Source organism: Mandrillus leucophaeus, unplaced genomic scaffold, assembly GCF_000951045.1.
Source record: "Mandrillus leucophaeus isolate KB7577 unplaced genomic scaffold, Mleu.le_1.0 Scaffold37, whole genome shotgun sequence".
NCBI lineage: Eukaryota > Metazoa > Chordata > Mammalia > Primates > Cercopithecidae > Mandrillus > Mandrillus leucophaeus.
Genome location: NW_012103920.1, coordinates 1,625,931 through 1,647,465, shown reverse-complemented (window position 1 = coordinate 1,647,465; position 21,535 = coordinate 1,625,931). Strand labels below are relative to the sequence as shown.

At 50.7% G+C, this 21,535-nt stretch overlaps 1 protein-coding gene across 2 annotated transcripts in view; it reads left to right on the top strand.

Moving 5' to 3' along the window:
* The window catches only part of CMIP (c-Maf inducing protein), a 102,874-nt gene that overhangs the window by 22,768 nt on the left and 58,571 nt on the right, over positions 1-21,535 (top strand). The window contains exon 1 of one of the 2 annotated variants that reach the window (XM_011990068.1): positions 15,134-15,380. The exons of the other annotated variant lie outside the window; for it this stretch is intronic. Within the exon in view, the coding sequence (XP_011845458.1) occupies positions 15,363-15,380 (18 nt within the window). The 5' untranslated portion in view covers positions 15,134-15,362. Of the gene's footprint in view, positions 1-15,133; positions 15,381-21,535 lie in introns of those variants that run through there. 2 annotated transcript variants of the gene reach the window in all.

Genomic DNA, 21,535 nt, shown 5'->3' with positions numbered 1-21,535 from the left:
AAAGGCAGGAATTCTATCCAGATTAATTTCTGGCACTCAGTCAAAGAGGGCTTTGTGACCTCTTAAGAGGGGATCAAAGGGATTCAGTGGGGAACTGTGAAAGGAGGGGCATTCCCCAGAGGCAGGGGGCCCAGCCCACTCCAAGACTGCAGGAGGGGCCCTCAGCGGGAGGTGCAGCTGGTGAGCAAGCAAAGGCCTTCAAGGCCCCTACAGAGGGGAAGCGAGTCCAGCCCAGCAGCCTCTTTGTGCACATGTTCAATCCAAATGGGGAAACCTTTTGGGGCCAGGCTGCCGGTCCCCTGCGAGGGCCACAGTCACCAGCATCTCCCAGCCACAGCCCAAGCCCCACAGTGGGTCATCAGGGACCCCATAACTAGTAACCAGGGCTGCTTCAGGGATTGAAACTAACAAGTGGCAGAGGGCCAAGAGCCTTGGGAAGGAGAGCCCATGCTCTTGAGGGCTTTCATTACAGTAGAGGGAGAGAAAAACAATTATTAGGCACCTACTAGGGTCAGGAGCTCTGCTGGGAGCTTTTCTATGTATTATCTTGTGAAATCTTCTCAAAATTTGGTTAGGCCTGTCTTGAAGGAGGAGCTGAGTAAGCAGAGAGGCCTGTCCAGGATCACACAGCTAGAGACAGGCAGGGCTGGGAATTGAACCCAGGGGACAGGAGGATGGGTCTTTTGTCCTCTTCCGTTGGAGCCCACAGAGCTGCCACTTTGCCCAGCTGGAGCTGTTGTCTTTGGAAGAGACACAGGTCGTTTTTGAAAGACACAGGTCGTTTTTGAAATAAACTTCTCATTGGAGGATAAAATACATCTAGAAAAGTGTACAAATCAAAAAGAGTTGCCATTCACCTCGGCCCCTCCTCCCCACCATGGGCAGCCACAGCTATCCTGACTTCTAGCAGCGTAGATGAGCTTTGCATATACTTGAGCTTTATCTAAATGGACTCAGACACTCTGAACTCTTTTGAGACTGGCTTCCTGTGATTTATCTGTGTTGTGTGTAGCAACAATTTGTCCATTCACTTTGCTGGGTGGTGTTCTGTTGTATGCTTAGACTCTGTTAACTTGTTCATTCTATGGATAGGTCTTTCCAGCTTGGGGCTGTTACCAATAGGCCATTGTAAACGCTGCAGTGCACATCTTTTGGTGAGCGCGTGTCCATGGTCCTGTTGAGTATATGCTTGGGGACTGAATTGTCATTCATTGACGCTGCCCTGCAGTTTTGCAAAGTGGTTGCACTAGTGTATACTTGCACCGGCAGTGTGCAAGAGCCCTAAGACATAGGGCATTTAAAAACTGGCATTTATTAAGTTTTTTAGAATACCAAAAAGGACAAAGAGAACTAAGAAAATTCCCACTATCCGTAAATCTCTCTTAACCTCTTTTACATTTTAAAAAATCAAGCTGTTGTCTACATGTAACAAAATGTAATGCCCTGACTGTTGAGTGTGAGGGAGTTCTACTGTTGTATTCACCTGAGTAACCACCACCTGTATCTCCATCACCCAGGAAATCTCCTCGCGCCCCTTTCCAGCCAGCTCCTTGTCCTGCCAGACATCCTCTGCGAACATTTAAGAAAAATAAAATGCACATGCATAGGTGGTAGTCCTGAAAAGTATAGAAAGGTATAAAATGAAAAGTTGGCCTCCACTCGTTCAAGTCCATTTTCCCCTAGGCAGTCACTGTTAGCGGCTGCACGGGGCTTCTCAGAAAGTGCTTATGAATATTCCTTTGTAAACACCACACAGATTTTATCATCCACGCTGTTCCTTTCCATACTCCTTAATATATGTTGCAGCAGCGTCCTGCAGTAGCACACAAATCCATGCCATTTTCTTTTCCAGTTTCATAGTCTTCCCTTCAGGCAGAGTTTAAGGTGGATGGAACTTTAGATCCTTTAGGAAAATGCTGTCATCCACAAAGGGAGACTGAGTTTCTGACGGGAAGGAGAGGTTTATTGAGCATCTACTATCCACAGGCCAGAGGCAGTACAAGGTGGTTTGCTGCCCAGGCTTCGCTGCCCCCCAACTCGGAAGCCCGGAAGCCCACCCCAGGGACCAGGGTGGAGTGAGCTGCCCCCGGCTGCAGAGCTGGGAAGTGGAGGTGCGGAGTTTGCACCATGTGCCTGGGTCACCCAGCCTTGCCTTGCACTCTCCTGTCCCTGGCCAGGGCTTCCTCCGCTCTACATAAGGGCCAGCCTTGGGCTTTGGGACATTCAAGACCCCCCCGCCCCCACCTTCTGTGTAAAGGTCTTTCCTGAGCCTCAGAAATGACGCATTACAGCAGCTTCCCAAACTGCCAAGGAAGAAGTGGCGTTTGTGGGTTGTCATCGTTTCTTCTGGGCAAGGAAGGGGGGACCTGAGCGTTCGTGTGTCATCCAGCGCAGGCTTTGATGAGGCTGATGAGTCATCGAGCCATACAAGGAAGTTTTTCATGTAAACGGTTTGTGGGTGAACTTGTTTTTTGCCCTTTAAGGCAGAATTTTATGTTTTTCTTTTTCTCGCCCTTTAAAGACAAGTTTTTAAAACGTAAACGGGAGGTAGCGTCTTGATGAGCAAGATCTTTTGTTCCACGGGCGTCTGCAGTGGGTCTCTTTCGCCGCCAGTGGTGGGCAGTGGAGGCCCCTGGGCTGGGTTGCTAATCTGTACTTGTGGGACACGGTGTCCACCCTGGAAGAGGCAGGTGGCCTGCCGTCCTTTTGTTGGCCTCCAGGGCTCCCACCTGCTGGCCTGTTGGCTCAGAGACGAGGCCAAACAGAGACTCAAAAAAGAGCAGTGCTTGTCCCCACAGAGGAATTAGGCCCTTGCTTCACTGAGGGATGATCAGAAAATACCCAGCGGGACAGCCAGCTAAGTCTGGAAGGGAAGGTGTTTGGGAGAGAGGCTAATTGACCGCGAGATGATGCCAGAACAACTAGGACCCTGGGGGCTGTTGCCCACATTCTGCTCCCCGGAGTACCCTGCTGCACTCTCAGAACCAACAGACTGTTTTGCAGAAACCCTTGAGAGGCACAGAGACCCCCTTTCGGAGAAACTGAGGTCACTCCTAATGGAGCCTGCTGGCACGTGGCGGCAGAAGGCCAGGGGGTTTGTGTCCAGCAGGAGCCGGCACAGGCTTGGCCCATTCCATTTGGAAGACTGGGCTGAACCTGACCTCTGTCCAGGAGTACGGGGACCTTAGAAAGCACACCCCAGACATCAGGGGCCAGCCTGACACCGGCTGGGCGCAGAAACAGACTCAGGCAGACCATTCATCATGTCTGTTGACTTTTGAGACTTTTAAGTCTGCGACCAGTCTTCCATCCCAGAGGGTCCTTATCATCCCAGGCGTCCTGGCCACTGCAGACCTGGGGATTTTGAACCAGTAGCTCAGTGGTTTTCAGAGTGAAGTCCCAAGACCGGCAGTATCTGCATCACCTGGGAACTCTCTAGAAATGCCAGTCTTCAGTTTCACAAACTCTGAGGTGGCAGGATGAGAGCAGCAAACTATTTTAACACATCCTCCGCGGGACTGTGAGGCACTCCAGCGTTTGAGAACCACTGCAGTCGTGTGAAGAGAGGGGAAAGAACAATAAACCTCTATTGAGTGCCTACTGTTTTCCATCTGCTTTATCTTCATTATTTTCTTTAGGCTGCACAGTGTCCCTGGGTTTTATATCTCCATTGTATGAACACGAGTCTGACTCTCAGTTTAACCTTCTCGTGCATCCAAGCCGGAATTCAGACCCAGAGTCTGAAGCCTCCTTCTGTAACCATTTCACCTTCTTACTGGGTTTCTCACAGCCTGAGATCAAGCATGGATGACTAAACGTGTCCATAGCTTTTGGGTTACTCTGCCAGAATCCCCTCCGTTTGTGCAGGACACTTAGAATTCACTGTGGCGAACGCCATCGAACTCACACTCCTAGGACGTTGGGCTTCTGTGGGTGAGTGGAGTCCTCTGCATGAGTGTCTGAGGAGCCGCCTCCCCAGGGAAGGCAGAAGTGCGCCTTCTCCTGTATTCAAGCATGACAGCATTACCTGGCTTGAAACTCACATTAGAGACTTACTGAACATTAATTTATGAAAGAACAGGATCCTTCTCCAGGATTCTCATAAATTAAGGCCCTTTGTAGTAGGCGCCGGTGACTCCCACCCAGAGGAGGCAGCCGGGAAGGATGGAGGCTTCCAAACAAAGCCATGAACAGATCAGATGTCCTTTGAAGTGCTGCAAGCACTAGATAAAGTTCTTAGTAAAATAAACAACAGAGGCCCCTGTGGAGATGCTACCGTCTTGAGGCCTGGCAAGGGAAATCCTTATTTGGGATAGAGAGAGTTCCCTTTATCAGGCCCAAAGGAAACAGAGCCTGTGGTGTCCCTCACTGTATTTCAAAAGGGTTAGGAAACTCGCCTGGGGCTGCCCGCCTCACACCACAGAGGAAGAGCAGGCTCTGGTACAGTATTTGCAATTTTTATTTATTTGGTGGGTTGCAATTAATCAGGGTTGTTTTCTGCAATGCCCTGAAAATGCCACCTTATATTAATGATTCATAAGAGGTGTTCCCCACCCCCACCCTGTAGTCTTTAATGTTGGGTGCAAATTCCTCTTTCCCTCTGGGTGGCCTTGGTCAAGAGGGGAGGGCCAGTTACTGAGGTTCAGGAGGCCAAGCTGGTGGCTGTGTCAGAAGGACCCTGAGAAGGATCGGCACACAGAGCAGAGTCAGGGGGAAGGATTTGGTTGGCTTCATTTTACTTTTTGAAAGGTATATCCTACCTCTGCTTAGTGACCCTTGAAGTGGGGAAAAGCACACAGACTGGGCAAATTGATACAAATTGATCTGGAGTAACACCCACCAGGTGTGAGGAGGGGAAAGCCAGATGCAGACATAAGCATTGTGCAATGCCATTTGTGTAAAATGAAATGAGGACCCCGCAAAACCTGTCTGTATTGGGTTGGTGCAAAAGTAATTGCAGTTTTTGCCGTTGAAAGTCTGTTGCCAGACAAATATATAATATATATTTGTATTTGATTAAACGTGACCATGGAGAAAGAGATGAAATGATAGACGTCAAGGGTCTACAAATGGTCTGGCCCAGCGCCTGTTTTTATAAATAAGAGGTTTTCGAGGTGGCGGGGACAGCTCTGCCCATTTTGGGGGAGGGGGACACAGCTCTGCCCATTCCTGCTGTGGCATTACGCTGGCGGCAACAGAGATGGCATGACCCGCAGAGCCTAGACTATTATTATCTGGCTTTTAGGAAAATGGCTTCTGGACCCCGATATATAACATGGTCTCACTTTTTTGGAGCTCACATGGTGAGCATGGAGTTAGCATGGATTCAGGGGCTGGCAGGAGGGAGGGCAGAGGTGAGGTTAAAAATAAGAAAGCCAGCATGTATGATGCAGCTGAAACTTACGTGCAGTTTTACATTGGGCTGGGTGTGTGTGTGTGTGTGTATGTGTGTTGAACTGGGTTGTGGGTGTCTGTGCGTGCACCCACGCATGCACCATGATACAAGTGTGCGGGCCGTGAGCTCTCCATGCTTTAGTTCTTGTCCTCTGTATGATTCTGAATTCAAAGAACATGCATTTCAAAAATCAGATTATCCATCTACTAGACCACTGAAAAGTCAAAAGTAGTAAGATCTCAGATCCCTTCCAGTTCTCTTTAAGAATATCGGATTCTGGCCGGGCATGGTGGCTCATGCCTGTAATCCCAGCACTTTGGGAGGCTGAGGCAGGCGGCTCACCTGAGGTCAGGAGTTCAAGACCAGGCTAGTCAATGTGGTGAAGCCCCATCTCTACTAATAATACAAATTAGTTGGGCGTCGTGGCAGGCGCCTATAATCCCAGCTACTAGGGAGGCTGAGGCATGAGAATCACTTGAACCCAGGGGACGGAGGTTGCAGTGAGGCGAGATTGTGCCACTGCATTCCAGCCTGGGTGACAGAGTGAAACTTTGTCTCAAAAAAAAAAAAAAAAGAATATGGGATTCTGACCAATTTAAGAATTCTGGGGAAGCATATAATTCCACTACCATGATCCCAATTTCTGAAATCTTTGGAGAGTTTTTTCCTTTATTTCTCTTTAATTGAATGTACAACACATGAATGGCTTCCTGCAATAATTTGAAACATTGCAGATAAAGCTGAGCCCTACCCATTGGTCCTCCCCCAAGCCACTTCCTTCTCCAAAGAAGACAGCTGTCACCAGCCGGACTTGGTCCCCACCCCCTATCCCCCTGAAGCCCCGTGAATTAGATCATATATATGTGCACGTCAGCATAGATTTATGTATGTATTTGCTTCTGTTCTTAACAGCGTGTCGTGCAAATGGAATCCATGGCAGATCTTGTAACCCTTCTTCCTTCTTTTTAACTGCTATGTGTTGTTGCAGTGTGGGGACCACAGTGTAAGCACTTCTCTTTTGATGGATATTGAGGGGGTTTCTGGTCACCCATTTTTTTTTTTTTTTGAGACGGAGTTTCGCTCTTGTTGCCCAGGCTGGAGTGCAGTGGCGCAATCTTGGCCCACTGCAACCTCTGCCTCCTGGGTTCAAGCAATTCTTCTGCCTCAGCCTCCCAGGTAGCTGCGATTACAGGTGCGTGCCACCATGCCCAGCTAATTTTTTTTGCATTTTTAGTAGAGACAGGGTTTCATCATGTTGGCCAGGCTGGTCTCAAACTGCTGACCTCAGGTGATCTGCCTGCCTCGGCCACCCAAAGTGCTGGGATTACAGTTGTGAGCCACTGCGCCCAGCTAGTCACCTTTATTTTTTTAAAGACATTAACTGTCTTTAGTCATTATCCTACTGAACTCAATAGGTGTCGTTTATCAAGCCTGAAATGTGACATTTAGTTCTTCCAACAGCTCCAGGACGCAAATGCTACTATTATCCCCATTTTACAGATGAGGAAACTAAGGTTCAGAGAGGTGATGTAGTTTGCCTAAGGCCGCACAGCTCATAAGGAGCAGAAAAGAAATTCAAATGTAGATCTGCCTGACTCTCCGTTTGTGACGATGCACACGTCTGCGAGCAAAAACACGGCTTGCTTGAGCCTCTGAGCTCCCAGGAGTGTGCAGGCTGGTTGGGGAGGCAGCTGGCCCATAGGTCGCAGAGTGAGCAGAGACTGGTGAGGGAGTAAGTGCTGGCATGCTGAGCATGGGGCTGGGACCTGCCAGTGTCCCTGCAGAGCTGCGATCAGAGCGGGAGACTGTGCAGCCCCTCCCCGCGGCACTGGTGATGGCATTTGGTAGCAGCTGGGGCTGGGCCACTGTGGAGGCAAAGGCTAGAGTGGACAAGGAAGCCTGAAATTTCCCTGCCATGATGTTTCCGGTGGGGTCAGTGTCCCAGGGCTCCCATGAAACAGCACACACTTCTCTCTCCAGTTCTACAAGGCCATGCACCCTCCGGGGGTTCCTTCCAAGTCTTACCTCTTGTAGCTTTTGGTGGCTCCAGGGATTCCTTGGTGTCTAGGCCTGTTCAGGCTGCTATAACAAAATACCCTCTAAACTGGGTGGCTTATAAGCAACAGAAATTCGTTTCTCACGGATCTGGAAGACGGGAAGTCCACCATCAAGGTAGATTGGTGAGGGCTCGCTTCCTGCGTCACAGAGGGTGCCTTCTCGCTGTGTCTCACATGGGAAGGGGCGAGGGAGCTCCCTCGGGCCTGTTTTCTAAGGGCACTGATCCCATTCGTGAGGGCTGCACCCTCATGACCTAATCACCTCCCTGTGGCCCCATGTCCTAACACCCCCACACTGGGGATTAGGTTTCAACAATGAATTTTTTGAAGATACAAACATTCAGACCCGAGCACTTGACTTGGCTGTGGCCGCCTCACTCCAGTGTCTGCCTGTGTGGTCTCATGGCCTGTGCCTCCTCTGTCTGTCCTTTATATCCTTTCTGGGGACACTTGTCACTGAATTCAGGACCCACCAGATAATCCAACGTGATCTCCCCATCTCAAGATCCCAAACTTGGGATGTTGCATTCACAGATGGCAGGGGTTTCTTGTGAACATAACTTCTTTGGGGCCACCTGTCACCTCATGACCCAGACAGGAGTTTCCCTCTCTTAGGGAACGTGTCTCCGGGCACAGCCCTCCGCCCAGAGCATCTTGACACATGCACGGGCAGGAGAAAATCCCACAGCTCTCGGCCCACCCCTGCCTGCACGGGACTCTCCGAGGGGACTGTGCCTGGGATTTGATTAAGGAACCCTGAGAAACTGGCCTGTCCTCATCACAGCCAGAGCATAACATGCCCGAGGTGACTCTCCTTATTGTCCCTTCTGTCACCTCTCATCCCTCCCCTTGTCCTCCTCTCCCCCGTCTCCCTTCTCCTTGGAGAAGACACCCGTGGCTTCTGCCTGCACCGGAGAATGTTTTCCCCTCTTTCCCTCTTTCTATAGCCTGTTCAGAATCTTAACTTTAAACCCGCTGAACTGGGTGTTCCTGCCCTGGTTCAGCCTCCTGTGGGAATGAGGGAGGTGCCTCCTGTCTGCACAGCCTCGGGTCAGCCTCAGAGCAGGGAACCCAGGAGGATGGGAGGGGCGGTCTGGCTGTGCTGAGTTTTAGAATTCTGAACGAGGGGCGTCTGTTCTAGTCCATGAGGAAATGCACTTCGCCAGGCCCACCCCACACTGGCCCACCCTTGCAGGCTGTTTTTCCACTGCGCTCAGGTTTCCTGGAGGAACAGCCCCCGCTGGGGTGAGGGCCACGTGCAGACCAGAGAGCCTTTCCAGAATGCCAAGGGCAAGTCCAGGATTGTTCCTGTGTGTGCGGCTCAGTCCCTTCAAGGACCAGAGCTCAGGATCAGGGGGTGACCCTGAGCCAGAGTCCTGGTTCCTGCAGGGCCGGCTGTGACCTGGAGTGGGTTACCTTTTCCTCTGTGTGTTGTGGTCCTCGAGTCTGTAGCATGGGGGTCCCACCTGTTGACCCCTAGCTGTGCCACATTCAGATCACCTGGAGATCTTAAATATTCTCTTGTTTAGTGAGGTGAAATATGCATGAGGCATCATTTGAACTATGATTAGGTGGCAGTTCAGTGGTTCATTCACATTGCTGTGCTGCCATCACCACCATCCGACTCCAGAACTTTCTCTTCTTCCCAGATGGAAACTCTGTCCCCATTACCCCCTCCCCCAGCCCCTGGCATCCACCATTCTGCTTTCTGTCTCGTAAGAATTTGTCTACTCTAGGGACCCCATATGCATGGAATCACACAAGATTTGGCCTTTGGTGGCTGCCTTATCTCAGCCTCATGTCCCAGGGTTCATTCAGAGTGTGGCGTGCATCAGGATTTCCTTCCTTTTTAAGGCAGAATAATGCTGCAGTGAATGGGTAGACCACACTTTATGTCTCTCTTTATCTATTGGTGGACCTGGGTTGCCTCTGCCTTTTGGCTGTTGTGAATGACGCTGCTGTGAACATGGGTGTGCAAATGTACTTTTAAATATACCGGCGCTCAAAAAAGTCCTGATACGTAGGTTCCACCCACACCCAACACCAGTCTGATGGGACTGGCCTGGGGTTGGACTCCGTTCTTGGAATTCTAAGCCCCTCGGGTGGTTTTAATGTGTAGCCAGGGTCAAGAACCCTGCCTGACAGAGTCATCTGGGGCACACATCAGCACGGGGCCCAGTACATAGGAAGCCCTGGGCTGTTGGCTGGCTTGATGGTGGCTGCTGGTGTCGGCTGATGTGCGACTTTGTGTGAGAGGACAGCTCGGGGCCGGAATCCTCCCCGACAGCTCCTCCTTGCCAGGGACCCTGTGCGAGCCCCATGCTGACGTCCATGCCTGAATTCTCCTGGAAGTTCCTCCCGTAGCCTCCTGGGTCTCCAGGTGGCTCCCTCTGACCTCACTGATGATGCAGGTGCCCAGATGTGCTGTTTCTGACACAGGGCAGGGCCAGGGCTTATGCAATCGGGTAATGGGCTGGGGGCAGGCCTTAGGGCAAAAGTCAGCATTTCTGTCCCCTGATGGCAGCAAGAACAGAAGACGTCAGGCCCCCACAATGCCCCAGGGAAGGAAAACCCAACCAATTCCAAACACAGCTCACACCTTCCCAACCACAGTTGCAGAGGGCTCTGCTGCCGTCTGTGAAATGAGGGGCCGGATGGCTCAGCTCGAATCACTGCAGTAAGATGGCAGAGTGACTGGGACCAGGCGTCCTGGGGTCAGTCCTTGCTTGCTCCTTACAGCTGTCTGGGCTTCCAACAGCTGCTATGACAAATTTTCATAAATTGTGTTGCTTAAAGCCACAAAAAATTTGTTCTCATACAATTCTGGGGCCAGATGTCCAAAATCAAGGTGTCAGCAGGGCCACGTTGCTTCTGAGACTCTAGGGGAGGGTCTTTTCCTGGCCTCGCCCAGCTTCTGATGGTGTCCAGCAATCCTTGATGCGCCTTGGCATCCAGGCTCTGCCTCCATACATGGAGGTCTCTCTGGAGCGCGTGTGTGTGTGTGTTTGTGTGTGTCCACATGGCCTTTTTATAACGACGCCAGTCATTGGATTTAGGGCCAACTCTAATCCAGTGTGACCTCATCTTAACTTGATTATATCTGCGAAGACCCCATTTCCAAAGAAGGTCATAGTCACAGATACTGGGCTTAGGACTTGGGCCTATGTTTTGGGCAGACAGAGTCCAACCCACAACACCAGCTGTGTGACCTGGGCAAGGTGTGAGCCCCTCCTCTCCTCCGCAGCATGTCCACCGTGAAATGAGGCATGTAGGTGAGAACCTTGCTTCTTAGAGGGCTCAGAAACATCTGTCTCACCTGGAAGCTGCTTAAATGCAGATTCCCAGGCCTTGCCCAGCTCTGCTGAGCTGGAATCTGCATGGTAACCAGACCCCTAGGCAATTCCTGTCCACATGAATGTTTGAGAGTTGCAGGGTAGGTGAAAGGATTTGGTGCAAGGCCTGGCCTAAAGCAGCACCTGACGCATGTTAGCCATCAATGCCAATTTTCATTCTCCCCACTACCCGTTCTACCTGCAACAAACACCGAGAGCACCTTCCCTGGGTGGCTGCAGTCACCATCTAACATGTCGAAGGAACAGGTGACACGTCATCCCTGCCCCTAAGGAACTCCTAGCTCAGCGAGGAAAACAGCTACATACAATTTTTTTTTAATGTGCTCAAACACATCCACATGATGATTGGATTTTGCCCACGGCGCAGCTGGCCTGAAGAGCCAGGTAGGATGTGGTACTCAGCTGGGAGCCTGATACCAAGGCCAGCTCATCTCCTCAACAGCCAGGCACATGGTTACCTAGGCAACCAGCCGATGCCGCAGAGACGGTGGAGCAGGACGCCCGCCTGAGTTCCCACTGTTTGTTTCCTTGGAAGCAGCATTGACCACTGGAGGCCATTACCGGTGGGCACTTGGGGCTGAGTGCCCAGGCGTTTTCCCCTCTTGCAAACAAATTGCCCATCTCCCCAGGAGCCGGCTTTTCAGGCAGGTGTCCACTTGGCACCCAGCTGCACCAGCCTGCAGCTGCCGCTGGGAAGCTGAGGAGGTGAGGCTCAACTCTCTGGTTTAAAGGCAGCAGAAGCATTGATCAAGGCCTAGAAAGTGCTCAGATTTGCCTCTCAGAGTAGCATGATGGTCAGGTGCTCAGGATCCAGAGCTAGACCTGGATCCCAATTCTGCCTGGCTCTTAGTAAATGCATGACTTACCTCTCTCAGCCTCGATGTTCTCATCTGTAAAATGGGACTTACATTATACCACTCACCTCATTGAGTGGCTGGGATGATTTAAAAAGTATTTATACAAAGTGCTTAGCACAGGACCTGGCCTATGGAGTGCCCTCCAGAAGCGATGGCTTTTCCGCTGTCTTGTCACTTGTCCTTCATCACAACCCAGTATGTATGGTGGTTGTTCTTGGAAAATGTCAGCACTGGATACGTAGTAGCCATTATGACTGTAATGAGTAGTTTTGTTAGAATGTTCTGTGCCCTGCCTCACCCTTCAGCCAGACTGGGAGTGTGCAGGGGCTGGTTTGTCTTATCTCTGTATCATTTCCCCCACTCCCCGCCCCTCCTTAGAGACAGTGCCCCACTCAGAGTAGGCGTCCCTCCACCCACCTTGAAAACATGAGTCCTGAAAGGTAAGCATTGATTAATTCATCTGTAAATTAGTTGGACCAGCAGGTAACAGAGTTCAGTAATTGTGTGGGGTAAATCGGGGTCCCCTAAAAGACCCCTTACACGCTGTGCTGTCCTGTGGCAAAACTTAAACTGATTCAGTGCAGTTGAGGCACAGGGGCAGGGCAAAAAGCAACAATATATGTGCATAGCAGCACTCTTCGTGATAGCCTACGGTGGAGACAACCCAAGAGTTCATCAGCGGATTAACAGACAAAGAAATTGCAGTATATCCGCCGGGCACGGTGGCTCACCTGAGGTCAGGAGTTCGAGACCAGCCTGGCCAACGTGGCGAAACCCCGTCTTTACTAAAAATGTAAAAATTAGCCAGGAGTGGTGGCAGGTGCCTGTAGTCCCAGCTACTCGGGAGGCTGAGGCAGGAGAATTGCTTGAGCCTGGGAGGCACAGTTTGCAGTGAGTTGAGATTGCGCCACTGCACTCCAGCCTGGGTGACAGAGCGAGACTCCATCTCAAGAAACAAAGAAAGAAAGAGAGAGAGAGAGAGACAGAGAGACAGAGAGAGACAGAGAGAAGAAGGAAGAGAAATAAATTGTAGCATCTCCATGCAGCGGACCGTTAGTCATGGAAAGGGGTGAAGCCCTGACAGCTGCCACAGCCGGATGAACCTTGAGGATGTTATGCTAAGTGGACAAAAGGCCACATCGTGTATGATTTATATGCAGTGGAAGACACATTTTAACCCACAACAGTTTTGGCAGACATGGTTCCACCCACACCACCAGCTGTGTGACGTGCGCAAGCTGTGAACCCCTCCTCTCCTCTGTAACACGTCCACCTGGTAGAGGAGAGGAAGTGGGGCATATGGGTGAGAACCTTGCTGCTTAGAGGGCTCAGGGACATCTGTCTCACCTGGAAGCTGCTTAATGCAGATTCCCAGGCCTCATCGTGGTCACAAAAGGACACATAGTGTATGATTCCGTATATATGCAATGTTCGGAATAGGGGAATCCAGGGACAGAAAGCGGATTGGTGGTTGCCCAGGGGATGGGGGAGAGTATAATAGGAAGTAACAGCTTAAAAAGGTTTCCTTGGAAGTGATGGAAAAGGTTTGGAAATAGTGGTGGTGGTTACACAACACTGTGCTAAATGCCCCTGAACTGTTCACTGTAAAAGGGTTAATGGTGGCCGGGTGCCGTGGCTCATGCCTGTGATCCCAGCACTTTAGGAGGCCAAGGTGGCGGATCATCTGAGGTCAGGAGTTCAAGACCAGCCTGGCCAACATGGTGTGAAACCCCATCTCTACTAAAAATACAAAAATTAGCCGGGTGTGGTGGCAGGCGCCTGTAGTCCCAGCTACTCCGGAGGCTGAGGCAGGAGAATCACTTGAACCCAGGAGACAGAGGTGGCAGTGAGCCGAGATCATGCCACTGCCTGGGTGACAGAGCAAGATTCCATCTCAAAAAGTAAATAAATAAATGAATAAAGTAAATGGTTAATTTTATGGTGTGTGAATTTTTCCTCAATGAAGTAAATCTATATGTATGTGTGTATAGTGATGGCAGTCCCCTGGTCCCTCAAAGAGCCTGGTTTCTCAGGCCAGAGTGATGGGCTGTGACTGGTGAAGCCCCTGTGTGATTCCCAGAGGCACTGGGGTTGTCCCTACCAAGCCTGGGGCAAGAAAAGAATCCCAATCGGAGAGAAAAAAAATAGTATTCAATCTAATCCCAGAAGCACCGTTGACCCTAAAGCTCTGACCTATAACAAAAACAAACAAAACACGCATTTACAGTATTTCTTTAAGAATGAGATTTTGGGGGTGTCACTTTCTAGTGAAGTGGAATATCTTCTCGTCGTTTTATACTCCACAATTAGATCACAGATGCCCTCCAGTCATCATGGTCCTGGCGCCCATGTGTTTCACTGGAAATGTGCACAGATAATTGGGACAGTGCTGCCTCCTTCCCTGGGAAATTGTAGCCAAAGCGCCGAGGCTGATTTCGTGACATGGATTGTGTGGGCTAGCAGACATGGGGAGTAAGGCCAGGGCGCTGTGTTTGACCCAGGGTGTCTCTGTGGGGGGTGCACCAGCAGGGAGCTGAGAGGTTGTGAGCTGGTTTTAGGTGATGGTGAAGACTTGGCGGCCAGAAGGGCAGTTTGGGGGTAACACTTATGAGGCCTGCATTATATCTGAAGGTAACGTGACAGTCTCTGATGCTCACAGGATTGAAGGGAAGCTATTTTGGAGGACTCGAGAAGGCCAAAAATGCTACCTCGCAAGTGTCCAGTCCTCCCGGAAGCCATGGCTTGCTGGAGATAGCAAATTATTTCCTACACGCTTAGCATCTGCAGCCATAGCGAGTCTTGAATCAGGGAAGCCAGAGAAGATAACCAGCCAGTCATTCTCCCTGGGTGTGCAAGGCACAACTGGGGACATTGCACATTGGTAGACCTTTTGAGAAAATTCCAAGGTGGGGTCCCAGTGAGATGGGGGCTTGGAGAGGGGTGTCTCCCATGGGAGGAGGTAGGCAGGGGCCCTTTCCTCTGGCCGAACGCAGTGCCACACACATACTAGACCTCAGCAATGATGGGAAGAGGCAAACACGCATGCTCCTGGGCCCCCGGGGGGCGTGGTGACAGGGACACCAAGGCTTTAGGATAGCACTGCTCGACAGAGCATTCTGCAACAATGAAAACGTTCTCTATCTGCGCCATTACAGTCACCACTAGACACAGCTGGCTACCGAGTCCAGTTACGAGTATTATCGAGTAATGTTACGATGCTATTGAGGTGCTGGATTTGTGGTTGTATTTCATTTTAATGAAGTTCAGTGTGAGTAGCCACCTGGGGCTTGTAGCTTCTGAACTAGGCAGCTCAGCTCTAGGACCTGCACTGGAAAAAGTTTTCAAAACCGGGCTGGCTCCTCCCTGGCTCATGTTTCCCTGTGGGGTCCTCCTCCACTCTGCAGTTGCATGGGTGCGCCCATGCAGCGTCCTCCCTTCACGACAGGTGGTGGGGAGCATGCGTGCTTGTGTGTGTATGCGCGCGAGCCCCAGAGGCTGCGGCAAGCAGCAGAGCAGCAGAGCAGCAGCCCCTGGCTGGCGCGACGTGCTTCCAGTGCATTCTTAGTCACTCCTCTCCTGGCAAGGGGCACATTCCTGCTGACGACTTGTCTCCCGTGGAGGAGCAACAGGCTCTGCTTTCCCTGGCCTGAGAGCCCTGGCGTATGTGCTTGCCTCTGCCGGGAGAACAGTTGCCACAGTGATGGCAAGTGTTGCCCAGGTAACGTCCCTTCCTTGACAAGCAGAGAGGGTGAGGACAGCGCTGGAGTGGCTGACTCTGCCAGACGGGAAGCAGGAGGCTCTGCCTGCTGTCTCTGCTTGTTGCTGGCTGGTGGGGCTTGGGCTCGGATGTGGGGAGCCCTCCTGAGTTCTGCCTCCCCGGACTACTCCTTTACAGAACTTGGTAGGTGATAACAATCAGAGCTGCTGTTTAGCCAGGAACTGAGCTAAGTGTTGTATATATTATCTCATGGAATAGTCACAGCAAGCCTTTGACAGTAGTTATTCTTATGCTGATTTGCAGACAAGGAAACTGATGCAAGTAATAGACTCTAAGTTTCATGAGCACTGGGGCTTGTCTGCTTTCTTCACCACGGTTATCCTTAGTACTTAACATAGTTCTTGGCACATCATAGTAGATCTTCATGGATGATTGGATGGAATGGTGAATAGATGGATGAGTGAGTGATGGAAGTATGGATGGTAGATGGGTGATGAATGGATGTTGAGGTGGGTGATGAATGGATGGTGAGGTGGGTGAAGGATGGATGGGTGGGCGGGTGGATAGTTGGGTGGGTGGATCGTTGGGTGGGTAGGTGAATGGTTGCATGGATAAGTAGATGGATGAATGAATGAGTGGATGGATTAGTGGGTGGGTGCATGGGTGGGTGGGTGGTTGGATGGATGGATGGATGGATAGATGGATGGATGGATGAATGGTGAGTGGATGGATGGGTGGGTAGATAGATGGCTGAATGGATGGATGGGTGGTTGGGCAGATGGATGGATGTGTGGGTGAACGGTAGGTGGGTGGGTGGATGATGGATGGGTGGGTGGATGAAGTAGAGCTTAGATTTGATATGGAGACTGCTCATGAAGCTTATACTCTTTGCCACTGAGCCATACTACCATTGCTTTTATCTGATGACTGCCTCCCTAGGATAGCATTTTTTTAAAAAGGCTCTATTGAAATAGAATCTACGTACCATAAAATTCACCCACTGTGAGTATACAATTCAGTGATTTTAGTAAATTTATTAAAGTTGTACAACTGTCACCACAATTAAGTTTTAGAACATTTCCACCATCTTAAAAGATGCCCTCATGCTTGTTTGCAGTCTCATTCCCGTTCCGTGCCCCAGGCAATGAATGTTCCACTTTCTGTCTCTATAAAATTGCCTTTTCTAGACATTTCACATAAGAGAAATCATACAATATGTCTTTTGTGTCTGGTTTCTTTCCCTTAGCGTAGTGGTTATGAGGTGCATCCATCTTGTAGCATATGGGTAATTCAATTCTTTTTATTGCCAAATACTGTTTGGTTGAATGGCTAAACCACATTTTGTTTATCCATTCATCAGTTGATGAATTTAAGTTGTTTCTGTGAAGAATGCTGCTATGGACATTCTTGGGCGTGTCTTTGGAGTTTGTTTCTCTTTCTCTTGGGTAGGTTTCTAGGAACAAAAGTGCTGGGTCATATGATAAATTTATGTATAATGTTTTAAGACACTTTCAAATGATTTTCCACGGTGGCTGTACCAGTTTACCTTCCCACCAGCAACACACAAGATTCCCAGTTTCTCCACACCTTTGCCAACACTTGGCATTGTCTGTCTTTTTCTATTACAGCCATCCTCGTAAGGCGAAGTGGTATCTCTTCATGGTTTTAGCTTGCATTTTCCTGAGGGCTAATGACGTTGAGTCTTTTTTTGCATGCTTACTCCTAGGCTGGAGTTTGACTTTTAAAGCCAGAGCTTGGCAAACTTTTTTCTGTAAAGGGCCAGATAGCAAATATTTGGAGCTTTGTGGGCCACATTCGATTTCTGTTGCATATTCTGTGTTTATTTTCCGTCATAACTCCTACAGTTTATGAGAGCATTCTTGGTTTCATCGAACAAAAACAGGCAGGGGGCTGGGTTTCACCCACATACTATAGTTCACCAACCCTGCTCTAAAGTCAGCCCCTTTCAGTGAAAACACCAGGTCACGTGCCCAGCCACAGAGCAGTTCCAAGGCCCCTGTGTACTTCCCACTTCAGAGGAATCCGGTGGCCTGTGGGGTCCATGCTAGACAAACCACCAGGCCACCCACCCCACCTGGCAAAGTGTGCTCAGCAGGAAGACCATATTGCAAAGCCGAGGGCCAGCCTCCAGGGAGCCTGGAGCGGGGATTCCGGAGGCGTCCCTGTCCCAGCGCCACCATGATTCATCACCTGATGAGCTCATCAGAGTTCCTGGGATGAGGCATGCTAATTTGTCACCTAGGGAGCGGGGACAGGGCCCTGTTGATCCTGGACAAGTCTCCCTCATCCCTGTGACCACCCTGACCTGGGGCTCAGAGCCTCTTCTAGGAACAGGGGCCGGCCTGCAGCCCGCACCCACAACGCTGGAGCCCACCCTCTCCCTGCCACTTCCCCCACCTTCTGGTTACCTGGCCTCCACTCTCAGAGCCTCCTGGGCTTGTTTCTGGATCTTGTCCCTATGCCAGCAAGCATTCTTGACACCTCCTTCAGGATCTCTTGGCAAGTCTGATATCCTCTCCGCCCAACCCCGCTGGCCCTCACTGATGTGATGGGAAGAGCTTTGCAGTGGCCAGAGCCAGTTTTCACTCCTGGATTGTCCCTTTCTAGCTGCTTGACTCCGGGCAAGTTGCTTGACCTCTCGGGGCCATGATAGGCTTCTGTGCACAGAGAAACCAACAGTCCTCTGGTAAAAGCTGCAGCTGGCCACCCCCTCAGCATCACGTGAGGGCTGCAGGCTGCTCACCATGAACACCTGGGACCCTGCGCGAGCGCATGCTTTTTGCTGGCTCTGGGATCACTCTGGCCTGGGCACAGGGCAGTCAGAAGGCCTGAAGAGTTGGCCTGGTGTGGTGGCTCTCGCCTGTAATCCCACCACTTTGGGAGGCCGAGGTGGGCGGGTCACGAGATCAGGAGTTCAAGACCAGGCTGGCCAACATGGTGAACCCCATCTCTACTAAAAATACAAAAATTAGCTGGTCATGGTGGTGCACACCTGTAATCCCAGTTACTTGGGAGGCTGAGGCAGGAGAATCACTTGAACCAGGGAGGTGGAGATTTCAGTGAGCCGAGATCTCACCACTACACTCCAGCCTGAGTGACAGAGCAAGACTGTCTCAGAAAAAAAATATATATATATATCCCTGAAGAGTTTAGGGAACTGATGGACAAATGGCCGGCTCCCTCACTCTTTAGGACCGTCAGCTCTGAGTGTGATCTGCACTGTCCCCTAGAGCCCCTAGCAGGAGTGAGCCCTCATTGCCCATATCATGTGCTTGACAGTGCCCCGTTTATTGACCGTCTTCTCTTCCCCGTCTCACTTCCCCATTCTCCCCACCAGTATTTCCTGCCATTCCCTCTCAAATCAGTAAGCCATTTGCACTCAGTCCCTTGTCTCAGGGTCTTCCCTATGACAAGCCCCAACTCATGGGATACTGTGAGGATTGAGTGAGATAAAGCTCATAAGAGCTAGCACTGTGCCTGGCACATGGTATGTCCTCATGAAATGTTAGCCCTTGGTACAAGCCCTGGAACCTTCTGGCTCTGCATACAGCCTCTGCAGACTCTCCCATGGATGCCTGTGAAACAAGGGCTTGGGCCCTCCCGGGAAAGCTGTTGTCCTCCCCGCTCGAAGAAGGGGAGCTGTGGATGAGCTGAGGCTGGGTGCACCGACCCCGAGGGCTCGTCTCTGAAGCTGCGTTGGTGCCAGCATTGCCCACTGGGCCCTGCTATGCCTCAGACTGGTCGCCTCTGCATCTTGAGTGGCGTCTGTGTGTGGAGAACAGGAGGTTGTACTCACAGCCACCCACCTCAGGGCTGGTTGTATTTTGCAAAGTTTAAATGAGACTTCGCTGGAATGATGTTCACCAAATATTAATGGTGGCTATTTCTGGGTTGTGGGATTTTTGAGGCCTTTTAAGACTTATCCTCTTCTTTGTGCTTTTCAGTATGGTTTAGATTTTTTGCAATGAGCATGCATCTTTACCAAAAGAATGAAGTCATTAATCTTTCAAAAGTAAATAATGTGCAGCTGCTCAGAAGAGTCCACTTAGAGCCCAGACTCCATGCAAATCTGCCGTCTGCTGTGGGAAGACACGGGTGTGGATCACTGCGGTTTGCTTTGGGGCTTGATATATGGTGGATTTTGTGTGATCATTTCATGGTCTTTTAAAAATTAAACAATTCTCTGGGTACACACTGAAACCACAGACTCTAAGGCTCAAAGGAGCATTCATCCTCTGGAACGGGCAGGGTTCTTGCTTCAGACATGTTGTGTTTTGCACAGATTTCGTTGTGCTGCTCAGGCAGCACGTCCTGCTCACAGCACTAGGACAGGGCGGCTTCAGTTGACAGTAACTAGGAAGGAGGCTGGTTATGGTTCCAGAGACACCTCAGTGGACTGGGTACGTCTTGTCATTAATGAAGTTCAGCCATCATCAATATCAACAGCATGTTTCCTCTTCACTGTACGCTCACCCCCGATAGCTTGTCACATGTTTCTTCCCGTACTTTTAGGGTCTCCAGTGGCTGGCAAGGGAATGTTTCTGGTCTTTCCCCTCCTGCTGCCTGGGGAATGATGGGCTGCCTTGGCCTCCTTTGCCCTCCTGGGCCTATGAGAAGAGCTGATCTCTTTCTGATTCTTGATGTGGAATGGGTGAATGGGCAAAGAACAGTAAGACCGGGGTGCTGGAAGGAGGAGAGAAAAAGGTAGGCAGGTGGGTAGATGAAAGAACTAGAGAGAAGGAGAAAGGAGCAGGGAGAGGAGAAGGGAGAGATGACGGGAAAGACTTGGAGTAATGGGAGGTACTGAAAACCGTCTTTGGTGTGAGTTCATGGGGGCAACACCAGTGGCAATGAGTGTATCAGAGGCCCCAGAAAATCATGGGGTGTGGGAAAATAATGGAGAGGAGGAAGATGGGATGCCGTATTGGCCTAGGTTTTACACTTCATCTCCTTCAGTTTTTCAAGAGACAGATGCAATCTCAGCGTTCCTTTTTGTTACTCTTGGCTGTTTTGGCTGGACTTTACTTTTGAATGCGACTCCATAGAGTGGACCACATGGGTCTAGGATGGGTAAGGGTTACAGATTGAAAGAGATACAGGTATTTTCGAGCCTGACTTACAGAACAGGACCCTGACACTCAGAAGGTGAAAGTTTTCTAGAAAGAACCAGATCTTTCCAACTCAGGTCCACCTCCCGTCCCACCACTGTGCCTCACCGACAGAAGTAACTGTTCAACTTGGCATGGAATGTGTCCCCCAAATATTTCCTCGATAGCAGTGCGTCCCAAGACCACTTGATAATTCCTAGCTCAGAAACTAAGCGGTCAGGGAGGCTCTGGCAGCTTGTAGGTTTCTGTTTGAGCCTTAGCGGTCAGCAGGGGACCCTCCTCTCCCCCCTCCTCTTTCTGACTTTGGCTCAGAGATTGTGACATGTCACCCCAGCTGGCTGCTGGCACGGTGATACTAAAATTAGGCTCTCCCTAAGGAGCAGAGCACTTAACGAAGGAGTTCATCCAGTTAGAAAGTCTCTCAGGCAGGCCGGGTGCAGTGGGGCAGGCAGCTGCAAAGGCAGGAGCCAGGGCGGGGGTGGAGGGAGCGCTTGGCCCAGACCTCCGCCTTCCGAGGGCCTCCGTTTCCATGATGTCAGAGAGGCGGAACTAACCCTGCCTCAAATCCAGGGAGGCGGCAGCCCCTGCCCCAACCACTCTCTGGCTTCGACACAGCGCCCAAGCGAAGGTGAGAGCACTCTTCTCTTCCTCGCCAGGTGGATGCGGAGGGCAGCGCCGGGTTTCCGGGGGAGCATTCTGGGTTTAGTCCCTACCTGGCTGGAGTTTAATTCCCAGCCTTAATCCTGTCTGTCATGTTTCCTAGCTGACTACCTGTCTTCAGGCGACCTCTTGGGAATGGCGTAGGCGGAAACAGTGCCTTCAACTCAGAGAAAGCCCCTTTGTGGACTGACCATTCCCACTGTTACTGCACTTGAATCCTTGGGGAATGAGTTTGGCAAAAGATATGATCTAAAAGAGAAATCTCCCCATTTTGTTTTTGAAGTCACTGGGAACTGTGTGGAGACAGTATAGTATGGTGGTGAGGGTACTGGCTTGAGAGTCAGGACACATGTTTCTGTCTCAGCT